The sequence below is a fragment of the Ranitomeya imitator genome, chromosome 2, assembly GCF_032444005.1.
Source record: "Ranitomeya imitator isolate aRanImi1 chromosome 2, aRanImi1.pri, whole genome shotgun sequence".
In the NCBI taxonomy this organism is placed as follows: domain Eukaryota; kingdom Metazoa; phylum Chordata; class Amphibia; order Anura; family Dendrobatidae; genus Ranitomeya; species Ranitomeya imitator.
The window spans coordinates 396,558,007-396,583,367 of record NC_091283.1 but is presented as its reverse complement, the minus strand read 5'-3'; the positions used below and the strand labels follow the sequence as shown (position 1 = coordinate 396,583,367).

The following is a 25,361-nucleotide window of genomic DNA, read 5'->3' as shown; positions in this document are numbered from 1 at the left end:
GACCATTCAGAGTACAATACTGGTCGATAAAACAAGACTGAGCACAAGAGCTTCATAGCCTTCTACACATTACGGAGGATTTTTGATGACACGCACGCTCCATCTACCTGATGATGCTGAAGAACAGTGGAACTTTTTTGTTTACAGTCCTGCGGAAGAAGAGGACGGGGACATCTCTCTGGTGCTGTCCTCTTACTGGATTGATCTGTAGGAAACACATACAAGGATTTAAATTAATTCTTCACAAACAGATAATTATAGGCCATGTGTATTTAATCGAATTACTTAGTGATGCGAGAGGCTGGGAAATATTCGTCATGACTTCCTAGTACAGATCTTTGTGTCTTTCTAAATACTCCCACTCTTCCATGGAGAAATAAATTGTGACATCCTGACACCATATAGGAACCTGACACATACAATGATACCGTAATCAACCCCAATCCTTTCATAGCGTTATTGAAAAATGACCCTGCATATCCATGATGGCATCGTCAGCGCTAACCAACTTAGTAGCCATTTTGAAACTGTGCAGAAGGGTGTAGAGGTCCTTCATCTGTGCTCACTCCGCAAGCGTGATTTGCACCACATCTGTACTGCGTGGCCCAGGCTATGCAAAATGACATACTGCACCAGGGCTCATCACTGCTGCCACAGTTGCTGCAGCATGTCAGCACATCTACCGGTTAACCGGTAGCCCAAAAGACGTCTGTAGCGATGCAAGTTGATGACACTCGGGGAGAGTACGGCGGAAGTGAGCACACAGCCACCCTGCTTTCTACAGCATCGCATCCAGACAGGTATAGTGGCGGAGAAATTGCTGTACCACCAGGTTGTGGACATGAGTCATGCAAGGCACATGTGTGATGTTGCCCTGGCGTAGGGCCGCCACCAGATTTGCACATTTATCACACACGGCCTTCCCTGCCTCCAGTTTCAGTGGAGACAGCAATTGCTCAAACTCAGCCTGGATAGTTGTCCACAACTCTTGAGCTGTGTGACTGCAATTTCCAAGGCTTATTAATTTAAACACTGCCTGATTGCAGTGAGCCCTGGCTGCGCAGTAAGGAGGTGGGGGAGATTTTCTCTGAACTGTTGGAACGCGTGTCTCATTAACAGAGAGGTTGAGGGCATAGGTGGAGGCCCTAGAGGAGGTGGAGGAGGCAGAAGCAGTGGAGGAAGTGTTAGATACAGAGGTTTGTCCCGCAAGCCTTGGGGTTTCCAAGACTTGGTGTGTAGTGACACCTTGGTTGAGACTCAAAAATATTTCCGGGATCCGTATATTCCTTAATCAATAATCTGCAAAAACCCTAGTCCCTGCACTCATCATGTTCCGCCTTGACTCCCTTCTAACAGTCTCGCAGCCCTCAAATGTAGCCTAAACTCTGCTGCCAGTCTAATCCACCTATCGCCCCGCTATTCCTGCAGCAGAGATGACACACTGAAAAACGGCTCACTCTCCTGTCAGAGAGACTATCATTTTTCGCCCCTGTGATTCTATAGGGGGGGCCATCATCTATCTACTGGTATAGAAATCTGCCAGGAGACAAGGGTCACAAAACCCTGTTTTAGGCCAATCTGATGAAGTTATTCTCCCTGCTCTATCTCTTAAAAGGGACAGCACCCTCCACATGCCATCACTCCTTACAGACTTGGAGGATTGTGCTACATTTATTAAGAACCACAAATGATCCCTCAGGAGCTCTTGCCGCACCAGATCTGAACCTTGGCACCTTTAGAGTCTCAATGACCAAGGAGGACCCTCATTATCAACCGGTGTTGACGTCCCCCTGAGGCCCCAACTTTTTCCCTTCATGGTCTACAGGCTCCTCATGGGGTTCTTACCCCCCACACTCTTCAAAAGATCCATCGCCAATGAACTTGCTCCATCCAGACCAGGCTCTGAGTAAAGGGGGAGCAATAATACCTCCCTCTAGAACCATGTTAATTTCTTCTTCAGCATTGGCTCTGACAAGGAAAGTGGTGCTGTTCATCCCAGACATCAGCTTCTCCGTGGTCCAATCTTTCACTGTCATCAGGCCTCAGAGACCTCTGGTTCTGTTGTTTCTGGCTCTTTGACTCCGGTAGATGATAGTAGACATTCTTCCCTGGCTGACCTCTGCACTCTCCTGCAGTCAATCTCCACTAGAAATCAAGTGGTGTCCGAGTGCAAACAGAAATGTGCTCATTTTCCTACTGAACTTTCTCTGTTTCAGCCAGAGTACACAAATTATCTTAGCCTACACAAACTATCTTATCCTACACAAACATCCCGGACCTCGTGCAAAAGATTTGACTCTGATTCATGGCGTACTGGTTATTTTACATCTGCTTTAATAGGTGTCTTCATTACCTCTTAACTTTGGCTTATTAGCCTCAGTGTTATACTCCCTTATTATGTGCTCTGGTCATTTGCTTTTATTATATCTTACTGTTAATATTTTTCTTCTACGTTTGATCATGCTTTGTGATCTATTTTTACATGTTTACTGTTTTATCAGTGCCAATTCATTTGTGCTTGTACTTTCACAGGAGGTCCCTTAGCCATGACTTCCATTTTTCTCCCCCCACCTTGTCACTTACCTCTTCAACTACTAAACAACTCAGTTACAATTTTTATTCTTTAGTTTATGCTGCGGTAACTATCCTACTGCTTTTGTTTTATGTCTTTAATATGCATTTTATTTTACTTGTTACCCTTTCCTTTGTCTCCCAGGTGAATATAGGGATCATCCAACCTAGATGCACCATAGCATGTCACATCAGGTAGATTTAACCACAAATTCACCATGACGGATCTAAATATTGCATCCTTCAATGCAAAGGGACTCAATACCCCTGAAAATTGAGACTAGATTCTTTGGCATTTTCAGTCGTAGGGTACATCTCATCTGTGTTTTCAAGAAACTCATTTAAAGGTAAACCACTCCCCATCCATTAAAAATAAGCACTACACAACTTGGCATTTTGCAAACAACCCTATATATCACGTTCTAAGGGAGTAGCAATTGCGAACCCTTGATTCTTGAATCACCAAGTGATTGATGGCACCATTGACCCAAACGCTAACCACAATTTTTAGCCTCTCGGTAGAGAGCCAAATTCTTACTATTATGAATGCCTATTCTCCAAACCAAGAACAAGCCTCTTATATATATATATATATATACAGTTAGGTCCATATATATTTGGACAGAGACAACATTTTTCGAATTTTGGTTATAGACATTACCACAATGAATTTTAAACAAAACAATTCAGATGCAGTTGAAGTTCAGACTTTCAGCTTTCATTCGAGGGTATCCACATTAAAATTGGATGAAGGGTTTAGGAGTTTCAGCTCCTTAACATGTGCCACCCTGTTTTTAAAGGGACCAAAAGTAATTGGACAATTGACTCCAAGGCTATTTCATGTACAGGTGTGGGCAATCCCCTCGTTATGTCATTTTCAATTAAGCAGATAAATGGCTTAGAGTTGATTTGAGGTGTGGTGCTTGCATTTGGAAGATTTTGCTGTGAAGTAAACATGCGGTCAAAGGAGCTCTCCATGCAGGTGAAACAAGCCATCCTTAAGCTGCAAAAACAGAAAAATATCATCTGAGAAATTACTACAATATTAGGAGTGGCAAAATCTACAGTTTGGTACATCCTGAGAAAGAAAGAAAGCATTGGTGAACTCATCAATGCAAAAAGACCTGGGCGCCCACAGAAGACAACAGTGGTGGATGATTGCAGAATAATCTCCGTGGTGAAGAGAAACCCCTTCACATCAGCCAACCAAGTGAACAACACTCTCCAAGAGGTCGGCGTATCAATATCCAAATCTACCATAAAGAGAAGACTGCATGAAAGTAAATACAGAGGGTTCACTGCACGGTGCAAGCCACTTATAAGCATCAAGAATAAAAAGGTTAGACTGGACTTTGATAAAAAAACATCTAAAAAAGCCAGCACAGTTCTGGAAGAACATTCTTTGTACAGATGAAACCAAGATCAACCTCTACCAGAATGATCGAAAGAGAAAAGTATGGTGAAGGCGTGGTACAGCTCATGATCCAAAGCATACCACATCATCTGTAAAACACGGCGGAGGCAGTGTGATGGCTTGGGCATGCATGGCTGCCAGTGGCACTGGGTCACTAGTGTTTATTGATGATGTGACACAGGACAGAAGCAGCCGAATGAATTCTAAGGTATTCAGAGCCATACTGTGTCCTCAGATCCAGCCAAATGCAGCAAACTGATTGGTCGTCGTTTCATACTACAGATGGACAATGACCCAAAACATAAAGCCAAAGCAACCCAGGAGTTTATTAAAGCAAAGAAGTGGAATATTCTTGAATGGCCAAGTCAGTCACCTGATCTCAACCCAATTGAGCATGCATTTCACTTGTTAAAGACTAAACTTCAGACAGAAAGGCCCACAAACAAACAGCAACTAAAAACCACTGCAGTGAAGGCCTGGCAGAGCATCAAAAAGGAGGAAACACAGCGTCTGGTGATGTCCATGAGTTCAAGACTTCAGGCAGTCATTGCCAACAAAGGGTTTTCAACCAAGTACTAAAAATGAACATTTTATTTAAAATTATTGAATCTGTCCAATTACTTTTGGTCCCTTTAAAAACAGGGTGGCACATGTTAAGGAGCTGAAACTCCTAAACCCTTCATCCAATTTTAATGTGGATACCCTAAAATGAAAGCTGAAAGTCTGAACTTCGACTGCATCTGAACTGTTTTGTTTAAAATTCATTGTGGTAATGTCTATAACCAAAATTCGAAAAATGTTGTCTCTGTCCAAATACATATGGACCTAACTGTATATATATTAGAATCCCACAATGTCTATCCGCTATTTCATCCTCCTTCTACGCTAGATTTCTGAAACTTAACATGGACCAAACATAATTCATTGTCTTTCTCCCATCTCACGCGACCCCCCCAACGAACCTATCCATTACAGTAAACGGCTGCCCACTCTCCCCAGTCCCACAAGCTCGCTGTCTCGGGGTAATCCTTGACACTGATCTCTCCTTCAAACCGCATATCCAAGCCCTTTCCACTTCCTGCCGCCTTCAACTCAAAAATATTTCATGGATCCGTACATTCCTAAATCAAGAATCTGCAAAAACCCTAGTCCATGCCCTCATCATCTCCCGCCTTGACTACTGTAACCTCCTGCTCTGTGGCCTCCTCTCGAACACTCTCGCACCCCTCCAATCTATTCTAAACTCAGCTGCCCGACTAATCCACCTGTCCCCTGCTATTCCGCGGCCTCTCCCCTCTGTCAATCCCTTCACTGGCTCCCCATTACCCAGAGACTCCAGTACAAAAGCCTAACAATGACATACAAAGCCATCCACAACCTGTCTCCTCGTCTCCCGGTAATTTCCTGCACGCAACCTCCGATCCTCACAAGACCTCCTTCTCTACTCCCCTCTTATCTCCTCTTCCCACAATCACATACAAGATTTCTCTCGCGCATCACCCCTACTCTAGAACTCTCTACCACAACATATCAGACTCTCACCTACCATCGAAACTTTCAAAAACAACCTGAACACCTACCTCTTCCGGCAAGCCTACAACCTGCAGTAATCACCAATCGACCAAACCACTGCATGACAGCTCTATCCTTACATACTGTATCCTCACCCATCCATTGTAGATTGTGAGCCCTCGCGGGCAGGGTCCTCTCTCCTCCTGTACCAGTTGTGACTTGTATTGTTCAAGATTATTGTACCTGTTTTTATTATGTATACCCCTCCTCACATGTAAAGCGCCATGAAATATATGGTGCTATAATAATAAATAATAATAATAATATATCTAACTTAATGGACCTTACTACTCCTTTGGTCAAAGGTACACTAGTTGTTTGTGGCGACCTTAACACCACGTTAGACCCGACCATAGACAATTCCAAAGGCAAAAACAATCTCACCTCTTATCAGGACTTAGGAAGTGGACCCTCTGAGTCATGACTTCAGAGCCCCCGAGGGCGAGTGAACCAGATGATGCCACCCCCTGTACAGGGAGTGTTAGGGACAGGCCCAAGGAGGGTGAAGCCGCAACTGCCGGAGCCAAAGGGACGACTGAAGATAGAACAAAGAGAGAACGGAAGACGGAGGGAAGACGGAGCTACTGAAGTGACAAGAATGGCGGAGGCACTGGACAGATAGAGGCATCAAAAGACAAAGTACTGATCAGTAAGATGAAAGCACACTTTAGACGAAAACAACTGAGACTCGGGACTGGCAGGCACGGCAGGAACACAGGACTAGCAAGAACGGCAGGAACACAGGACTGGCAGGAACACAGGTCTGACAGGAACGGCAAGAACACAGGACTGGCAGGAACACAAGAGACTCGGGACTGGAAGGCACGGCAGGAACACAGGACTGGTAGGTATGGCAGAAACACAGGACTGGCTGGAACGGCAGGAACACAGGACTGGCAGGAACGGTGAGAACACAGGACTGGAAGGCACGGCAGGAACCGCCGGGTCACGACCTCCCAGAAGCCCCAGTGACGAAAGGAGCGCGTCTGCGCATGCGCGGACCGCAGAATGGACGAGCGCCGGAGAAGCTGGAAGACGGAGAGAAGGAAGGAGCATCGGGAGAGCGCCGGCCGGACAGGTAAGTATGAGGTAGCGGCGTAACACCTCTCCTATGCGATTATCGGGTTTATTAAAAAATCTTTCTTAGATCTACAACTTTACGACACGTGGAGACTCCAACATCCTTCTGACAGAGATCACAGTTTCTACTCCTCCCATGACTCTTATAGCCTTATAGACTATATTTTACTTCAACACAGTGCAGTACCCTGGATGACCTTCAAAAGCATAGGAAATATTTTATGGTCAGACCACGCACCAGTATATTGCTCTATTAAAATCCTCACTCTCACCAAGACAGTTTGGTCTTATCACCTCAATAAATCCCTTATATTGAACTCACATTGTAGTGCTGACATCCAGTCAACTATTGAGAATTTTGTAGTGGAACATGCCTCCAATAACATTAAACAATTAAATAGGAAACCTTAAAATGTGTCTTGAGAGGAATCGATCAAACACGGCACTAGAATTAAAAAAAAAACAAAACAGGATTTTTTGTTACCGTAAAATCTGTTTCTCCGAGCCTTCATTGGGGGACACAGGAAACCATGGGTGTATGCTGATGCCACTACAAGGCTGGCACTATGCACAAAAAAGTTAGCTCCTCCTCCACAGTGCACACCCCATTGACTTGCACTAGGATAATCAGTTAGTGAGAAAGCAGTAGGAGAAGCAACATGATAAAGAAAAACAAAACATCCAACTGAAACTGTAACAACATAACACAGTAACCAGAGCTGCTAAACATGGGAGTGTTCTGTGTTGAAGGCTCAGAGAAACAGAATTTACGGTAACAAAAAAATCTAGTTTTCTCTATCGCATCATTGGGTGATATAGGAACCATGGGACGTTCCAAAGCAGTCCATGGGGAGGGAACAGCAGAAACTTGATTCTGGTCATAGACCTAACCGTTGCCTTCTACAAGATCCTTCTACCTAGCCTGGCATCCGCCGAATTGTAGATATGGACCCTGTAAAATTCAGCGAATATGTGGATGAAGGAGCAGGTTGCAGCTTTGCAGAGATGCAGGGTGGAGGCCTTATGGTATACCACCCAGGAGGCGCCCACTGGCTGGGTAAAGTGTGCCTTAAACCTAAGAGAAGGCACTCTGTTCTAACCCGACATGCCTCCAAAATTGCCATCCGGATCCAGCGAGCAATCATTGTCCTAGATGCCGAAAGGACTCTGAGTACACCCAGCAGGAATGACAAAGAGAGTCCGTCTTCCGAAAGGGGGGCGGTTGTAGCCAGATAGACAGCCATCGCCCTGACTAGGACTAACCAGTTAAGAAAAAAACTACAGAGGAAGAGTCAGAGCTGGACAAAAATAAAGGGAGGATAATATCCTCATTTAGGTGAGAGGTGGACACCAGCTTGAGAAGGAAAGAATGTATAGGTTGCCAAACCACCTTATCCTGGTGGAGAGCCAGAAAGGTGGGGGGCAACAGAAAAAAAAAAAAGAAAAACCGCCAACTCCAAGAGGCGCCTAATGGTGGTGATGGCCCCAAGAAATGCAACCGTCCAAGACAGAGAGACTTCACAAAGTGGTTCAAGTGAGAACTTCTGAGTGTCTCTAGGATTAAAGTGAGGTCCCATGGGTCCACAGGTGTCTGATACCGGGGCACGGCATGCGCCATTCTCTGGAGAAAAGTTTTAATCTGAAAAGCGCTGACACCTGGTCCTTTAGCGACTGAGAATTCTGGTGGCATACTGGCCCTTATGACAGAAGATCCCGTCTTTCTGGAAGCCTCCAGGGGGTGTCCACAAGAAGAATTGACAACTTCTGCGAACCAAGAATTTCTGGGCCAATCCGGTGCTATAAGAATGACCGGCACCCCTGGAGACAGGGATTCAAGAAAGATGGACAGACTTTCCAGGGCCTGGAAAAATGACGGAGTTGTAATGAAAATGTTGAGGTACGGGGGAACACTGGACCTCTGATCCTCAGAATGGCTATTACTGCTGCCATGATCTTGTGAAGACCCTGAGAGAGGTAGTGCGTCCAAAGACAGGGCAACAAACTGAAGTGGTCCTGCCACCCCGCAGAATGCAGGAGTCTGAGCCTTGGGAAAAAAAAAGGACATGTAGATAGGCGTCCATGGAGAACAGTAACTCCTGCGATTCCATGGAAGCAATTACTGAACGAAGAGACTCCATCCTAAAATAACACAGATGGACCCTTTTGTTCAGTAACTTTAGATCCAGGATGGGTCATGCAGAGGAAAAACTGCCAGGACTGGTCCTGGAAGATCTACCCTGCACATTACTGGAACACCCGGATGGGGAGGGTTTAAAGGAAACCCTTTTCCTATCCTGGCGAACCTTTGGCCTCTCTTGGCAGGAGAAAACCTCCATCGAAGAGAAACAAGAGGGCAGAAAGGACCGAAACTCACAATTCAAAGGAGGACGTCGAGGTGAGCCTGACGAAGGAGAGAGCTTGTCCCTCTGGTGGCCTCCTTAAAAATTTGGTCCAGCTTGGAGCCAAAAAGACAGGAAACCTGGAAAGTTAAGTTGGTAATGGACCTTTTTGTAGATAAGCCCATCTGCCACGCCGTAAGCCAAATGGTCCTTCGGATGGCCACTATATTGCTGAACGCCTGAGCAGCACATGAAGCAGCGTCCAGGGACGTGGATACGATGTACTTCCCTGCATGAGAAATCTGGTCCGCGATGTCAGCCAATTCCTCCGATCGGGCTCCAGAAAGAATGCCCTGGTGGAACTGCTTATCCCTGAAGCGGCTGCTTCAAAGGGTGACCTTGCAAAGGATGCTATAAGCTTGTCACTGGTGTCCTTAAGGGATCCTCCATCCGTAAGAGGAAGGACCGTGCTGGCTGAGTCTGGAAACTGAAGGGGTTCACAGTCGGAGAAGCGAACCAGTTCGCAGTGAGCTCAGGGGACAAAGGATTTATGATGCTGAGGCGCTTCCTTCTTTGGAAGTGGCTGGTTGGGTTGTCCCATTCCCTGGAAAGTATCTCCTCCTATAACTTATGAGGGGCAAAGGCCTTAGAAGGTGCCTCGACCGTCTAAACAAAACCACCTGACCTGCGGGCGTAGCAGCATCGTTAATGTTAAAGGTCTGGTTGACAGCTACAATGAGGCTCTGGACCATGTCTCTGATATCAGAGGCCCAGTCAGAATCTAGGTCCGAGTAATCCTCTGACAGTACATCCAAAACCGTCACGGCTGACTCTGGAGAAGAGGATAGGGAAGAAATTGTCCACCGGGAGAGGTCAGGGGGAGAGAGGGATCTATTACGGCCCATGCTGGTAGGCACAGCCAGAGAGTCTGAGGACCCATTGATAATGGTGGAGACAGGAACGGGCAATCTGTCAAGAAAGGACACCAGGGTCTGTGACACCCTGGTGAGGTCCGTCACAGATAGCGACAGAGAGGTATCCCACGCTGTGATAGGAGCATCACTCTCATCTGGGACAGTAGGGAACTCCTACTGAAGCTGCTGCAGTCCTGACAGAGGGGAGAGGACTGACCTGAATGGAGCTTGCAGTTACATGAAGAGCAGACAAAGTGCATGACAAGAGCAGAAGAAAAAGAGAAAGCAGGAGGCCGAGAACTCTCTCTCTTAGGATTGAGAATGGTAAGAAGCAGACCCACTAACTAATGCCAGAAGGTTAGGGGACAGAAAAGAATATGCTGAGGAGAGTGTCTGTCTGCAGAGCAAAGCTACTCACAGTAAGATGCGGGTCTTGAAGACGGCTTCCAGGTTGTAGAGGGCACGAGGAGGGAGCAGGGCTGCAGATCCCTGCAGAGAGAGGCCACCATCCGGGTCCATTTGAAGGCAAATGGCGACCGCATAAAGTAAAAGGAGTGTCAGCAGAGAGGAAAAGCACACGCAGATTGTGCGCCACCAAGAGGGGAGGAGGGGGCGAGATAAAAAGCCTGCTCGATTGAGATCTGAAGGGGGCGGAGCTAACCACACGGTGCAGAGCTAACCGGGAGAGGAGGCATGCCAGCGATGGGCAGGAGAAATCCCGCCCAAAGATGCCAGAAGGAGTAGAGCTAACCACAGGGGGGAACTAACCACCAGAGACAGGGAGAGGAGGCGTGTCAGCAATGGGTGGGAGAAAGCCTGCCCGAAGATGCCAGAAGGAGGCGGAGCTATCCGCCGGGAACTAGGCCACGCTGAAGTCGGGGCCCAGAGTAGAAAAGACGGTCGCCAAGTAAGAGGAGGGAGGAGCGGAGGCCCAGAGATTACCATTTCTTTATTTTTGTGTGTGACCTCCATACCATGCAATCCCAATTATAGCTGATTAATGTTTAATCCATTGCTATAGGGGTTGACTAGGACACATTGTCTATAAGAACAGGTCAGTTTGACATTTGATTATAGTTTCTATGTATTATCTGTTATTATCTATCCTCATGAGTGATTGCTATATGCTATTTTGTGATCCGGTCATAGCTTACTACTAACTGTTATTTGTCTACTGTTGGTTTAACATACAGTTATAAAATCTGATAGTTACCCTTTAACTTTTTTGGGCACGGGTGGACTGCCATGATGTTTACATGTTTTTAATTGTTTTTATTGTTTATGGATTTGTGCATCCTAGAGTTCGAATAAAGCTGTATATTTTATCATTGTTTTCTTGGTGTAACAACCCTGCCGGCATCACTGCATGGCCTTCCATTCCCCACCTGCCTGTTACATCTACTCACTCACCCAGTGCCATGCTGTGAGATCTGTCTGCTGCTGGTTCCATGCCATGTGCTTCATGGCGGCCTGCTCTGTGTACACTTCCTGGCTGTGTGCATAGGGGGGCGGCGCCAGCCACTCCGGATTCTTATTGAGACTGTGTGCACCTCCCTAAGGTGCTTCTGGCCAATAGCCTTGAGGCCTCTGATACTTAAGGCATCCTCACCCATTGGAGGATGCCTGAGCAAACTATTCCCCTCAGTTAGCATTTGCTACTGAGCTGCCAGGTCGTGTGTTTCCTGTCTCTGAGGGCTGCACTATTGCAGGCCTTCATCTGTGTTCTGTTTGTGTATCCGTTCCTGTCTGTACTCTGGTCTATGTCCGTCCCTGCTCCTTCTTTGTCATTGGTCATTTCCCACTCAGCTGTGTGTATCTCTGCCTTATCTTTCTGCTCTGTTCGCCACTGTCTGTGGCTCTGCTTCTCTCTGCTCAGTTCTACCACAACCTGTGGCTCTGTGTCTCTCAGCTTTTCTCTCAGCTCTGCTCTCTGACCTTGCTCCGCTCTCTGTGGCTTTGCTCTACGGCTCCGCTCCTTGCGGTTCCACCTGGCACCGCTCCTTGCGGTTCTCCGTCTTTAGCTCTTGGCTCCGCCTCCAGCGTCTCCGCTCTTGGCTCCGCCTCCAGCGTCTCCGCTCTTGGCTCCGCCTCCAGCGTCTCCGCTCTTGGCTCCACCTCCAGCGTCTCCGCTCTTGGCTCCTCCTCCAGCGTCTCCGCCTCCAGCGTCTCTGCTCTTGGCTCCGCCTCCTGCGGCTCCGTCCTTGGCTCTGCCTTCTCCTTCTCTACTCTCTGCTCTGCCTTCTCCTTCTCTGCTCATAGCTCCACCTTCTACTCGTACTCCGCCTCCTGCGATTCAGCTTTTCTTCCACTCTTGCTCTATCTTAATTCTGCAACTTTCCCTACAGGTCTCTACCTGTTCCTTTATATTCTCCAGTCTGAACAGGTTCTTACCTGTTTCCACGCATCCATCTGATTACCAGTTCCTACCAGAGTATCAGTCCTGTCTGCCAGTGCCAGCCGTGCCCGCCTGTCTGCCTGAGTGCCAGCCGCGCCCATCTGCCTGCCTGTATCTCCGTCAAGCCAGTCCGCCCGTCAAGGCCTCTGCCATACCAGTCTGTCAGCCAGTGTCACAGCCGTGCCTGCCTGCCCGTGTCTTGTCCCCGGTGGGATCAGCATCCACAGTCCGACTCCACCCTGGAGTGGTACCTGGTAGCTTCCTATTGCACAAGTCTGACCTTACCATCAGAGGCTGCAGCGAACACCTAGGAAGCTACTTAGTTACGCCCCTTCCAGGGAAGTTCGGTCTGTGGTCCAGTGGGGCCACACCCCCAGGTACCCGCGCCAACCAGTCTCGGCGCGAGCGTTACACTTGGTCTGAGTGTTGAAACAGGTGTGCTCACCCGTTATGAGTCTGGACTTTCTTGCATTTTGTTCATGTTATATTTCCAGGCACGGTGTAGCACCCTGGTACATACATTGACATGCACACTTTAATGGAGGTGCACCCTATTTCCCTTTTGTTACATTGATTGTTCTTCCCTGTGTCCCAGGGGTGTTTTCTTCTAGGGTTGCACACGCCTGATTCCGGTGGTTTCCTTTTTTGGCATTGTATGTTGTTTGGATATATTTTTATTTCCGGTGTGATCCATTCCAGCTGGTCATGGATTGGGATGAACGAGGAGGAGCTAACTTTTTTTGTGCATAGTGTCAGCCTCCCAGTGGCAGCAGCATGCACCCATGATTTCCTGTGACCCCCAATGAAGCGATAGAGTAAAAAGAAAAATCTTAAACCCTTAGGGACCCTTTTCGGGAGGCCACTACACTTGAACAGGCAGACAAAAACGCTCTCTCTACATCAACTCTTAGAGAGCTCCTCGAGGATAGACTGGAGGTCAAATGTTTATTGGAGACTTCTTATAACTGCCTTTTGCAGATAAGGTGTAGTAAATTTTCTGAATATGGCAATAAGCCTGGGAGAATGTTAGTTTGAGCTTTAAGAGATAAAATAGCACAAAATCATATCCCCTGTATCAAAACTACACGCAGCAACCAAGTATACACCACTCACGAGATTGCTATTGACTTTTACTCTAAACTTTATAACCTCTCTGTGACGCATCCTAATTTGGTCTCCTTGGTCCCTTTCAAAGAGTTGTTGGATGAGTCTGTGGAGGAGTTGGAAGCACCTTTCACCCCCCAGGACCTTTCACTGATAATAACAGTCTGTGACCTGATGGTCTAACATCCAAATTCTAAAAAATATTTAGAATTGAGATTCCTCAGTGGTTGATACCTTTTAATGGCTAACTGAAAAGATGGTAACATTTGTTCTAAATATTTTTCTATCTACTGGCTAACACGGTACCAAGATATATATCTTTACTGTATCCAAATTCTATAAATCCTTTCAGGATCAGTTGGTTCCTTTGATGCTTGAAGCATTCAACAAGATTTCGACCTCCACTCCTTTTCCCACGCAGGCCACATCTGCGCATTTCACTATCATTCCTAAACCTGGCAAGAATCTTCATTTATGCGCAAGTTACTGCCCAATATCATTACTCAATGTCGATATCAAACTGTATGCTACATTAATAGCAAATAGATTAAACCCACTTTTCCCGAGGCTTATCCACTCAGACCAGGTGGGTTTTGTCCTGGGTAGAGAAGGGCAAAATAACACTTAAAACCCTGGATATTATTTACTTTGCTGAAACTCATAAAACTGCACTGATGATTCTATCACTTGATGCTGAAAAGGCTTTCGATAGGGTTTCATGGCTTTCTATTGACCAAACTGACTTTATCGGCTTGGGTCAGTCCCTCAAATCCAAAATAGGTGTTCTGTATAATCGCTTGTCTGCTACACTTAAAATTAATGGCTCACTTTCTGATCAATTTTCAATTAATAATGGCACCCGTCAGACAACCTTGACATTCGCGGTATTGTAATAAAAAAATAAAATCAAGACTATAAATGTTCTGTTTTTGCTGATGACTTTCTGCCTTACCCCACATATACAGTGGGGCAAAAAAGTATTTAGTCAGTCAGCAATAGTGCAAGTTCCACCACTTAAAAAGATGAGAGGCGTCTGTAATTTACATCATAGGTAGACCTCAACTATGGGAGACAAACTGAGAAAAAAAAATCCAGAAAATCACATTGTCTGTTTTTTTAACATTTTATTTGCATATTATGGTGGAAAATAAGTATTTGGTCAGAAACAAAATTTCATCTCAATACTTTGTAATATATCCATTGTTGGCAATGACAGAGGTCAAACGTTTTCTGTAAGTCTTCACAAGGTTGCCACACACTGTTGTTGGTATGTTGGCCCATTCCTCCATGCAGATCTCCTCTAGAGCAGTGATGTTTTTGGCTTTTCGCTTGGCAACACGGACTTTCAACTCCCTCCAAAGGTTTTCTATAGGGTTGAGATCTGGAGACTGGCTAGGCCACTCCAGGACCTTGAAATGCTTCTTACGAAGCCACTCCTTCGTTGCCCTGGCGGTGTGCTTTGGATCATTGTCATGTTGAAAGACCCAGCCACGTTTCATCTTCAATGCCCTTGCTGGTGGAAGGAGGTTTGCACTCAAAATCTCACGATACATGGCCCCATTCATTCTTTCATGTACCCGGATCAGTCGTCCTGGCCCCTTTGCAGAGAAACAGCCCCAAAGCATGATGTTTCCACCACCATGCTTTACAGTAGGTATGGTGTTTGATGGATGCAACTCAGTATTCTTTTTCCTCCAAACACGACAAGTTGTGTTTCTACCAAACAGTTCCAGTTTGGTTTCATCAGACCATAGGACATTCTTCCAAAACTCCTCTGGATCATCCAAATGCTCTCTAGCAAACTTCAGACGGGCCCGGACATGTACTGGCTTAGCAGTGGGACACGTCTGGCACTGCAGGATCTGAGTCCATGGTGGCGTAGTGTGTTACTTATGGTAGGCCTTGTTACATTGGTCCCAGCTCTCTGCAGTTCATTCACTAGGTCCCCCCGCGTGGTTCTGGGATTTTTGCTCACCGTTCTTGTGATCATTCTGACCCCACGGGGTGGGATTTTGCGTGGAGCCCCAGATCGAGGGAGATTATCAGTGGTCTTGTATGTCTTCCATTTTCTAATTATTGCTCCCACTGTTGATTTCTTCACTCCAAGCTGGTTGGCTATTGCAGATTCAGTCTTCCCAGCCTGGTGCAGGGCTACAATTTTGTTTCTGGTGTCCATTGACAGCTCTTTGGTCTTCACCATAGTGGAGTTTGGAGTCAGACTGTTTGAGGGTGTGCACAGGTGTCTTTTTATACTGATAACAAGTTTAAACAGGTGCCATTACTACAGGTAATGAGTGGAGGAAAGAGGAGACTCTTAAAGAAGAAGTTACAGGTCTGTGAGAGCCAGAAATCTTGATTGTTTGTTTCTGACCAAATACTTATTTTCCACCATAATATGCAAAAAAAATGATAAAAAAACAGACAATGTGATTTTCTGGATTTTTTTTTCTCAGTTTGTCTCCCATAGTTGAGGTCTACCTATGATGTAAATTACAGACGCCTCTCATCTTTTTAAGTGGTGGAACTTGCAGTATTGCTGACTGACTAAATACTTTTTTGCCCCACTGTATATCTTCCCTTTTATTGCTGGAGTTAGACAAATTTGGGAAATGGTCAAACTTCAAAATAAATGCTGACAAATCTGAGGCTCTTAACATTTCACTACACCCACAGGTAAACAAAAAATTAAAAGACAACCTCCCCTTTAAATGGTCTGCTGATGATTCATCAGCTATTTGGGCATTCACATCCCATCTGGTCTTTCTAAGGGTACCGTCACACTATACCATTTCGATCGCTACGACGGTACGATTCGTGACGTTCCAGCGATATCGTTACGATATCGCTGTGTATGACACGCAGCAGCGATCAGGGATCCTGCTGAGAATCGTACGTCGTAGCAGATCGTTTAGAACTTTCTTTCATCGCTGGATCTCCCGCTGTCATCGCTAGATCGGTGTGTGTGACACCGATCTAGCGATCTAGCGATGCGATCCAGCGATGCGTTCGCTTGTAACCAGGGTAAACATCGGGTTACTAAGCGCAGGGCCGCGCTTAGTAACCCGATGTTTACCCTGGTTACAAGCGTAAAACTGAAAAAAAAACAAACAGCACATACTTACATTCTGGTGTCCGTCAGGTCCCTTGCAGTCTGCTTCCCGCACTGTGACTGCCGGCCGTAAAGTGAAAGCAGAGCACAGCGGCTGTGCTTTCACTTTCACTTTACGGCCGGCAGTCAGTGAGTGCGGGAAGCAGACGGCAAGGGACCTGACGGACACCAGAATGTAAGTATGTGCTGTTTTTTTTTTTTTAGTTTTACGCTTGTAACCAGGGTAAACATGGGGTTACTAAGCGCGGTCCTGCGCTTAGTTACCCGATGTTTACCCTGGTTACCCAGGGACCTCGGCATCGTTGGTCGCTGGAGAGCTGTCTGTGTGACAGCTCCCCAGCGACCACACTACGATTTACCTACGATCACGGCCAGGTCATATCGCTGGTCGTGATCGTAGGTAAATCGTATAGTGTGACGGTACCCTAACTTGTTCTCAATGAACTTGGTTTGGAAGTGTAAATATTGTTAAAATAACAATTCTACCTAGATTGCTTTACCTTTTCCAGACTATTCCATTACATATTCCTCCTCCCTTCTGACATAGAATTCAACTAATGCTCAATTGCTTTGTCTGGGCCTCGAGATGTCCCAAAATCAGATCTAATATATCGACCAAACCTAAGGATGCGTCTGGTACAAGAATGTAGATATTATTTAGCAGCTGCCCACTTCCGGGTTCTTGACTTCACTGTTTCCCCGCTAAACTTTGGGTCTCAATTGCTCAAGACATTTTGTTCTCTATCTCTGCTCTGTTCTGAATCTGGCCCTTAATTACCCAACATAGGGAAGATCCTTTGTCTTTCAGTGTGCTCCATACTCTTAAATAGGGCTGTGGAGTCGGTAAGCCAAAACTACGACTCCGACTCCTCAATTTTGATGACACCGACTCTACCAAAATGGGCTCCAACTCCAACTCCACAGCCCTGCTCTTAAAGCTATACATTCATCTACATCCAAGGATCCACTGATTGATTTACAAGGTCCCCTTTTCCCAATTAACGATAACCCGGGATTTCTACCGGGTTCCTCCTCTAATGCATTTTTACATAGTTCCAAAAAAAACCTTCGTTTATACAATGTTGCTCTTCAGGGTTTAATACCCCGTCTCTCAGCCATACTGCTAGCTCAGACTCCCACATTACAACAATTTTTGTTATACACTCAACTTAACCATTTTCTTAGCCCTCTCATTAGGAGTCCTGATTACTTGCGCCCACTTTCAGCATTTGAAAAATTGTGCATATCCCCCTCTACACCAGATTATGCGATCTCAGTCTTATATAAGTTAATTTCATCTTCTGTCCAGGAGTGCCTTCCCCACTTTTGCAGAGCCTGGGAGACAGAGTTGTAATTTAAGTTTTCCCCTGAAAGTTGGAGGACCTGTTTCCATCTTTCACATAAATCAGTTATTGCAACCAAAGCTCAGGAGACAAACTACAAAATTGTATCCGGGTGGTACCGGGTTCCTGTAGTTCTGCAGAAGTGGTTTCCAGCCTGTGTTGGCGCTGCAGAGCACATGAGTGCACAATGGTTCACATCTGGTGGTCCTGCCCAGCCCTTTAGGTTGCCTATGTTGGGCCCTGGCTTTAATTTAAAAAAATTAAACAAAAAAAAATGTCACGTGCCCGAAAATGGTACCAATAAAAACGTCAACTCGTCCTGCAAAAAACAAGACCTCACAATAAAAAGCATCTTTTAGTGTGTGACGGCTGCCAATCATAAACATTTGCTAAAAAAAACAGCTATAAAAGTAAACCCCCCTTCATCACCCCCTTAGTTAGGGAAAAATAATAAAATAAAAAAAATGTATTTATTTCCATTTTCCCATTAGGGTTAGGGTTGGGGCTAAAGTTAGGGTTAGGGTTGGGGCTAAAGTGAGGGAGAGGGCTACAGTTAGGGTTGGGGTTGGGGTTAGGATTGTAGCTTAAGTTAGGGTTAGAGTTGGGGCTAAAGTTATAGTTGGGGTTGGGGCTACAGTTAGGGTTTGGATTACATTTACGGTTGGGATTAGGGTTGGGTTTAGGGGTGTGGTTAAGGTTATGGTTGGGATTAGGGTTAGGGGTGTGTTTGGATTAGGGTTTCAGTTAGAATTGGGGGGTTTCCACTGTTTAGGCACATCAGGGGCTCTCCAAACGCGACATGGCATCTGATCTCAATTCCAGCCAGTTCTGCGTTGAAAAGTCAAACGGCGCTCCTTCCCTTCCGAGCTCTGCCAAGCGCCCAAACAGTGGTTTACCCCCACATATGGGGTATCAGCGTACTCAGGACAAATTGCACAACAACTTTTGGGGTCCAATTTCTCATGTTACCCCTGGTAAAATAAAACAAATTGGAGCTAAAGTAAATTTGAAGTAAATGAAAAAAAAGTTAAATGTTCAATTTTAATTCCAAAAATTCCTGTGAAACACCTGAAGGCTTAATAAACTTCTTGAATGTGGTTTTGAGCACCTTGAGATGTGCAGTTTTTAGAATGGTGTCGCCCTTGGGTATTTTCTATCATAAAGTGACTTTCTATCAAAGTGACTACAACTGTGATGTAGTACCTAAAAAAAAATGGTGTTGTAAAAATGAGAACTTGCTGGTCAACTTTTAACCCTTATAACTCCCTAACCCAAAAAAATTTTGGCTCCAAAATTGTGCTGATGTAAAGTAGACATGTGGAAAATGTTACTTATTAAGTATTTTGTGTAACATATCTCTGTGATTTAAGGGCATAAAAATTTAAAGTTGAAAAATTGCGAAATTTTCAAAATGTTCGCCAAATTTCTGTTTTTTTCACAAATAAACTCAGGCAATATCAAAGAACTTTTAGCACTAACATGAAGTACAATATGTCACGAGAAAACATTGTCAGAATCACCGGGATCCGTTGATGCGTTTCAGAGTTATAACCTCAAAGGGACAGTGGTCAGAATTGTAAAAATTGGCCCGGTCATTAACGTGCAAACCACCCTTGGGGGTTAAGGGGTTAACCCTTTAATGACCACCAATACGTCTTTTAACTGACCAGAGATATAAGAGAATACCTCCCCATATAGGTGACAATCCAGCATCTGTCGATTGTACACTATAGCTGACAACTTGCTGCATCAGCCACAATCAGTGTTTGCACTGTCCAAATCTGTTTAACCCCTTAGATGCTGCTGTCAATAATGACTACATCATTATAAATGGTTTACACAGTGTGGGGGCTTCCTCTTTATCCCAATTGGTGCCCTCAGGTCATGATTGTGTGGTCCTGATGTTTGCCATAGCAATTCATGACCAAATAGCGGCCTTAGGGTACCGTCACACAGTGGCATTTTGATCGCTACGATGGCACGATCCGTGACGCTCCAGCATCGTAACAATATCGCTCCAGCGTCGTAGACTGCTGTCACACTTTGCAATGTACGACGCTGGAGCGATAATTTCATGACGTATGTGCGATGTAGAAGCCATTGGTTACTATGCGCACATCGTATACAATATCGTGCACACCTTTGTTACACCATGCGATCATGCTGCCACAGCGGGACACTAGACGACGAAAGAAAGTTTCAAACGATCTGCTATGACGTACGATTCTCAGCGGGGTCCCTGATCGCAGGAGCGTGTCAGACACAGCGAGATCGCTGGAACGTCACGGATATATCGCTGGAACGTCACAAATCGTGCCGTCGTAGCGATCAAAATGCCACTGTGTGACGGTACCCTTAGAGTCTGACGCTTGTTGTAACCTGTTCAGAAGTTAGAGGCATTTAGATGGTAAAAATGCACATTTTAATTTCTGTCATGTCACTTTGCATTAATTCCTGAAAAGTAACTGAAGGGTTAATAAACTACCTGACAGCAGTTTTCAATATGTCAGGGGGTGCGGTTTTTAAAATGGTATAACTTTTGGGGGTTTCCCAATATATGGGACCCCTAAAGGCACTTCAAACATGGATAAGTCCATAAAAAAATATTTTTTAAAAATTTCCTTGAAAAAATGAAAAATTACTGCTACATTTTTAAACCTCCTAAAATGCTAACAAAATAAAATTAACATTTTACAAACAGTGCTGATGTAAAGCAGACATGTGGTAAATATTATTAATGTTTTGCTGTGGCATGACTATCTGGATTAAAGGGATAATCATTCAAAGTTTGAAAATTGCAAATATTTTAACATTTTTCTCAAATTTCTGATATTTTTTATAAACAAACTCAAAACATATCGACCTAAATTTACTATTATCATAAAGTATAATGTGTCACGAAAAAACAATCTCAAAATCACTGGGATTTGGTGAAGCATTACAGAGTTATTACCACAGAAAGTGACACTGGTCAGATTTCAAAAATTCGGCTCCATCACTTAAGGGTTAATTTGAAAAAAAGGAACTTAAAGAACCATCTCTTCCGACAACCCTACAATCTACAGTAACCATCGTGACTGACACTGTGCATGCTACTGAATAGCAATGACTACTCACTGCTCAAAGCGCGCAGTCCCGGTTTTGGGAGTATTCCGGAAGCTGTGCTCTGCTTGTGAGCAGCGCATGACATTCGTGCCATGCTGCTTACAAGCATAAAGCAGCTGCTGGCAGCGGAACAAGATGCTGAGAGGGAGCACCAGGAAGGTAAGTGTAATGTTTTGGGTTTCTTTATGTTTTCTGATGGAGCCATGCATACCAGGACCCGAGCCGGGGTCCAAATCATACCAAGAAGCTATTAAAGAGAAATTAATATTCATTGCCCTCCATGCCCATGGGCGTGGAATACAGTGAACATTAATTTCTTTTTAGCAGCAGGCACAGCAGTTAAACGCAGAGGTTGGCTCCAGCCTCCTGTGACCCGCTTCTCCGCCGATGCTGCTCCCCCGCCTACACACCACAGCCAGTACCAGTACATCCGGACTATAAGACACTTCCCCATTTTTCTCCACATTTTTGGAGGAAAAAAGTGAGTCTTATAGTCTGAAAAATACAGTAATTGTATCAGCATCTGAATGAAAGAAATCTGTGACTTCTCTGCATTCAATGGCCACTACTCACTTGTGCAGTCATCTGTAGGAATCTCCTCTTTACACCGCTTATCACCCCTCACATATGTCTCCGTAGTATTAATATGGGTCAGATCTTCATCCTGAAACAAATATTTCAAAAAGTCACAGACAGATAGAAAAGGTGCGTGAAAGATTATAAAAGATTGTAAATTCAAAAGAAGACCACAAATGATATGACAGCAGTAGTTAACACATAGCAGGTCTACTATATAAACCAACCTGTTGTCTCCTAATTCTAACCAGCAGTCTTCATAACCATAAAATTGTGAGAAGATCCAAACAACATCTAATGTCTATGATCAGCTTTATTCTGTCATCTCCAACAAGTATACAACATACACTGAATCGCCACGTTATTAGAGACACCCATCTAGTAGAGCATTAAACCTCTGTGGCCATCAGAATCTCAGCACTTTGTTGTTGATTACACTTGGTGTTGAATTGTTAACTTACTAAGACAGTATACTTTTTACAAAACCATGCGGCATGGGACATTGCCCTTCTACCACAGTGTAAACAGCTGCCATGAAGTGATGAACTTGGTCGTCCACAATGCTTAGGTATGCTCCAGTTTACAAACATCCATACACGCGCATCACAGGATGCGCACAGAAAACAATCCCTGAACCACTACTCCATCTTTATCAGACAGAAAAGTTCACTCGAATTACCTATTCTATCACGGATTCAGCTGCAATTTGCATTCATTGTGCACGAGTTGCTTAGAAAGGTTCTTGATATCTTTTTGGGGGCATTGTTAACATTCATATGATCCCCTTCCAATGGAAGTTTATCTTCGATCTCATCATTCTCTGTATAGTCCTGACACATTGTACGTATAAATGTCACAACATTGGCAGTTTCTGAAATACAGGTCCTGACCCTAGCACTGATGACAGTGCCTCATTCAAAGTTGCTCTGATCACTCGTATTTTGATTCTCATGTAGATTCACACGGAAAAATGACCGCTTCATTTTCTGCTGCAAGCCGGGGTCAATGGTCTAATTTTCATATACGGAAACTCTAATTATGAAATAACCGGTGTCTCAAACAAATTGGCCATTCAGAGTTTAATACTAGTTGATAAAGCAAGACTGAGCACAAGACCTTCACAGCTTCTACACATTATAGGGGAGATTTCATGACACCTTCTCTCCATCTACCTGATGATCCTGAGGAACATCTGGATCTTCTTTTTTAAAGTCCTGTGGAAGAAAAGGATGGGGACATCTCTCTGGTGTTGTCCTCTCACTGGATAGAACTGGAGGAAACACATACAGGGACTGAATTCATTCTTTACATACAGATAATTATAGGCCGTGTGTATTTAGTCCAGTCTATTACCTGGTGATGTGAGGGGCTGGGGAACCTCCATCTTGAAGTCCTCGTACAGATCTGTGTGTCCTTCTAAAAACTCCCACTCCTCCATGGAGAAATAGATGGTGACATCCTGATGCCTTATAGGAACCTGACACATACAATAATACGTCATCACCCCGATCCCTCCATAGCGTTACTGTATAATGTCCCAGCATTCCCACCAGTGTCACCTCTCCAGTCAGCAGCTCAATCATCTTGTAGGTGAGTTCCAGGATCTTCTGGCCATTGATGTCCTCATGTATCAGGGGGTGAGGTGGAGTTCCCGTGATTGGGCTCAGAGGTCTTCCCCATCCATCAGACACAGGGGCCTGACAGTGCTCACTACAGGTCTTCTTCACTACTGTGTAATCCTGGTTATGGAGAGACACATTAATAAATCTTACTATAGACATTTCCAGAGTCTTCACCTCTCCACGTCTGTTCATTCTGTTATTCCCATAGATAAGAATAAGGTAATGTGACGTCATCAGAATCTCTCACCTCTCCAGTAAGCCGGAAGAGGATCTCTAGGGTGAGGTGTAATATCCTCTCCGCCATCTGGTCCTTGTTAATATCCATGCTTAATAGTCAATAAAAAATTTGCTTATAATGGAGATCTCTACTGAGAGGATCCGATATTGTAGAGACCTGAATGGGGAGAAGATGACGATGTAACATCATAAAGATCCCATGTAATAATACAATTACTAGATAAAATAGAGGTAAAACATATGAGGAAATATAACGTGTAGAATTTGTATTTTCTCTTTATGTGGACTGGAACAAGTAGTATCGTATAAAGGCAGCTCCGTCACTGATACCAGAAGTCGAGGACGATGACGGGATACATGTGATGAAGATAGGGGCAAGCCTGAGAACCATGTGCTTTATATCCGTCCTATAAGTCAGCACGTTGGTCTTTTTTAGAAAAGGCCAAAAATTGGACAATAAAGCCGGAATCCCAATAGTAAACAATACCTACACTACCGTTCAAAAGTTTAGGGTCACTTAGAAATTTCCTTATTTTTTAAAGAAAAGCACAGTTTTTTCCAATGAAACTAACATTAAATAATTCAGAAATACACTCTATACATTGTTAATGTGGTAAATGACTATTCTAGCTGCAAACGTCTGGTTTGTAATGCAATATCTTCATAGGTATATAGAGGCCCATTTCCAACAGCCATCAGTACAGTGTTCTTATGGTACTTTGTGTTTGCTAACTGTGTAAGAAGGCTAATGGATTGTTAGAATACCCTTGAAAACCCTTGTGCAAGTATGTTAGCACAGCTCAAAACAGTTTGGCTGATTAGAGAACCTATAAACCTGACCTTCCTTTGAGCTAGTTGAGAATCTGGGACATTACAGGTCCTTCTCAAAAAATTAGCATATAGTGTTAAATTTCATTATTTACCATAATGTAATGATTACAATTAAACTTTCATATATTATAGATTATCCACCAACTGAAATTTGTCAGGTCTTTTATTGTTTTAATACTGATGATTTTGGCATACAACTCCTGATAACCCAAAAAACCTGTCTCAATAAATTAGCATATTTCACCCATCCAATCAAATAAAAGTGTTTTTTAATAACAAACAAAAAACCCATCAAATAATAATGTTCAGTTATGCACTCAATACTTGGTGGGGAATCCTTTGGCAGAAATGACTGCTTCAATGCGGCGTGGCATGGAGGCAATCAGCCTGTGACACTGCTGAGATGTTATGGAGGCCCAGGATGCTTCAATAGCGGCCTTAAGCTCATCCAGAGTGTTGGGTCTTGCGTCTCTCAACTTTCTCTTCACAATATCCCACAGATTCTCTATGGGGTTCAGGTCAGGAGAGTTGGCAGGCCAATTGAGCACAGTAATACCATGGTCAGTAAACCATTTACCAGTGGTTTTGGCACTGTGAGCAGGTGCCAGGTCGTGCTGAAAAATGAAATCTTCATCTCCATAAAGCATTTCAGCCGATGGAAGCATGAAGTGCTCCAAAATCTCCTGATAGCTAGCTGCATTGACCCTGCCCTTGATGAAACACAGTGGACCAACACCAGCAGCTGACATGGCACCCCACACCATCACTGACTGTGGGTACTTGACACTGGACTTCAGGCATTTTGGCATTTCCTTCTCCCCAGTCTTCCTCCAGACTCTGGCACCTTGATTTCCAAATGACATGCAAAATTTGCTTTCATCAGAAAAAAGTACTTGGGACCACTTAGCAACAGTCCAGTGCTGCTTCTCTGTAGCCCAGGTCAGGCGCCTCTGCCGCTGTTTATGGTTCAAAAGTGGCTTTACCTGGGGAATGCGGCACCTGTAGCCCATTTCCTGCACACGCCTGTGCACGGTGGCTCTGGATGTTTCCACACCAGACTCAGTCCACTGCTTCCTCAGGTTCTCCAAGGTCTGGAATCGGTCCTTCTCCACAATCTTCCTCAGGGTCCGGTCTCCTCTTCTCGTTGTA

The 25,361-nt window shown here is 44.7% G+C and overlaps 1 protein-coding gene across 1 annotated transcript in view; it reads right to left on the bottom strand.

The window, feature by feature from the left end:
- LOC138664138 (oocyte zinc finger protein XlCOF7.1-like) overlaps window positions 1-25,361 on the bottom strand; it is a 74,149-nt gene that overhangs the window by 34,647 nt on the left and 14,141 nt on the right. The window contains exons 2-7 of the mRNA XM_069750579.1: window positions 23,392-23,538; window positions 23,082-23,261; window positions 22,876-22,999; window positions 22,695-22,792; window positions 21,520-21,610; window positions 108-205 (exon numbers count right to left, since the gene is read on the bottom strand). Of these exons, the coding sequence (XP_069606680.1) occupies window positions 108-205; window positions 21,520-21,610; window positions 22,695-22,792; window positions 22,876-22,999; window positions 23,082-23,261; window positions 23,392-23,469 (669 nt within the window). The 5' untranslated portion in view covers window positions 23,470-23,538. The remainder of the gene's footprint in view (window positions 1-107; window positions 206-21,519; window positions 21,611-22,694; window positions 22,793-22,875; window positions 23,000-23,081; window positions 23,262-23,391; window positions 23,539-25,361) is intronic.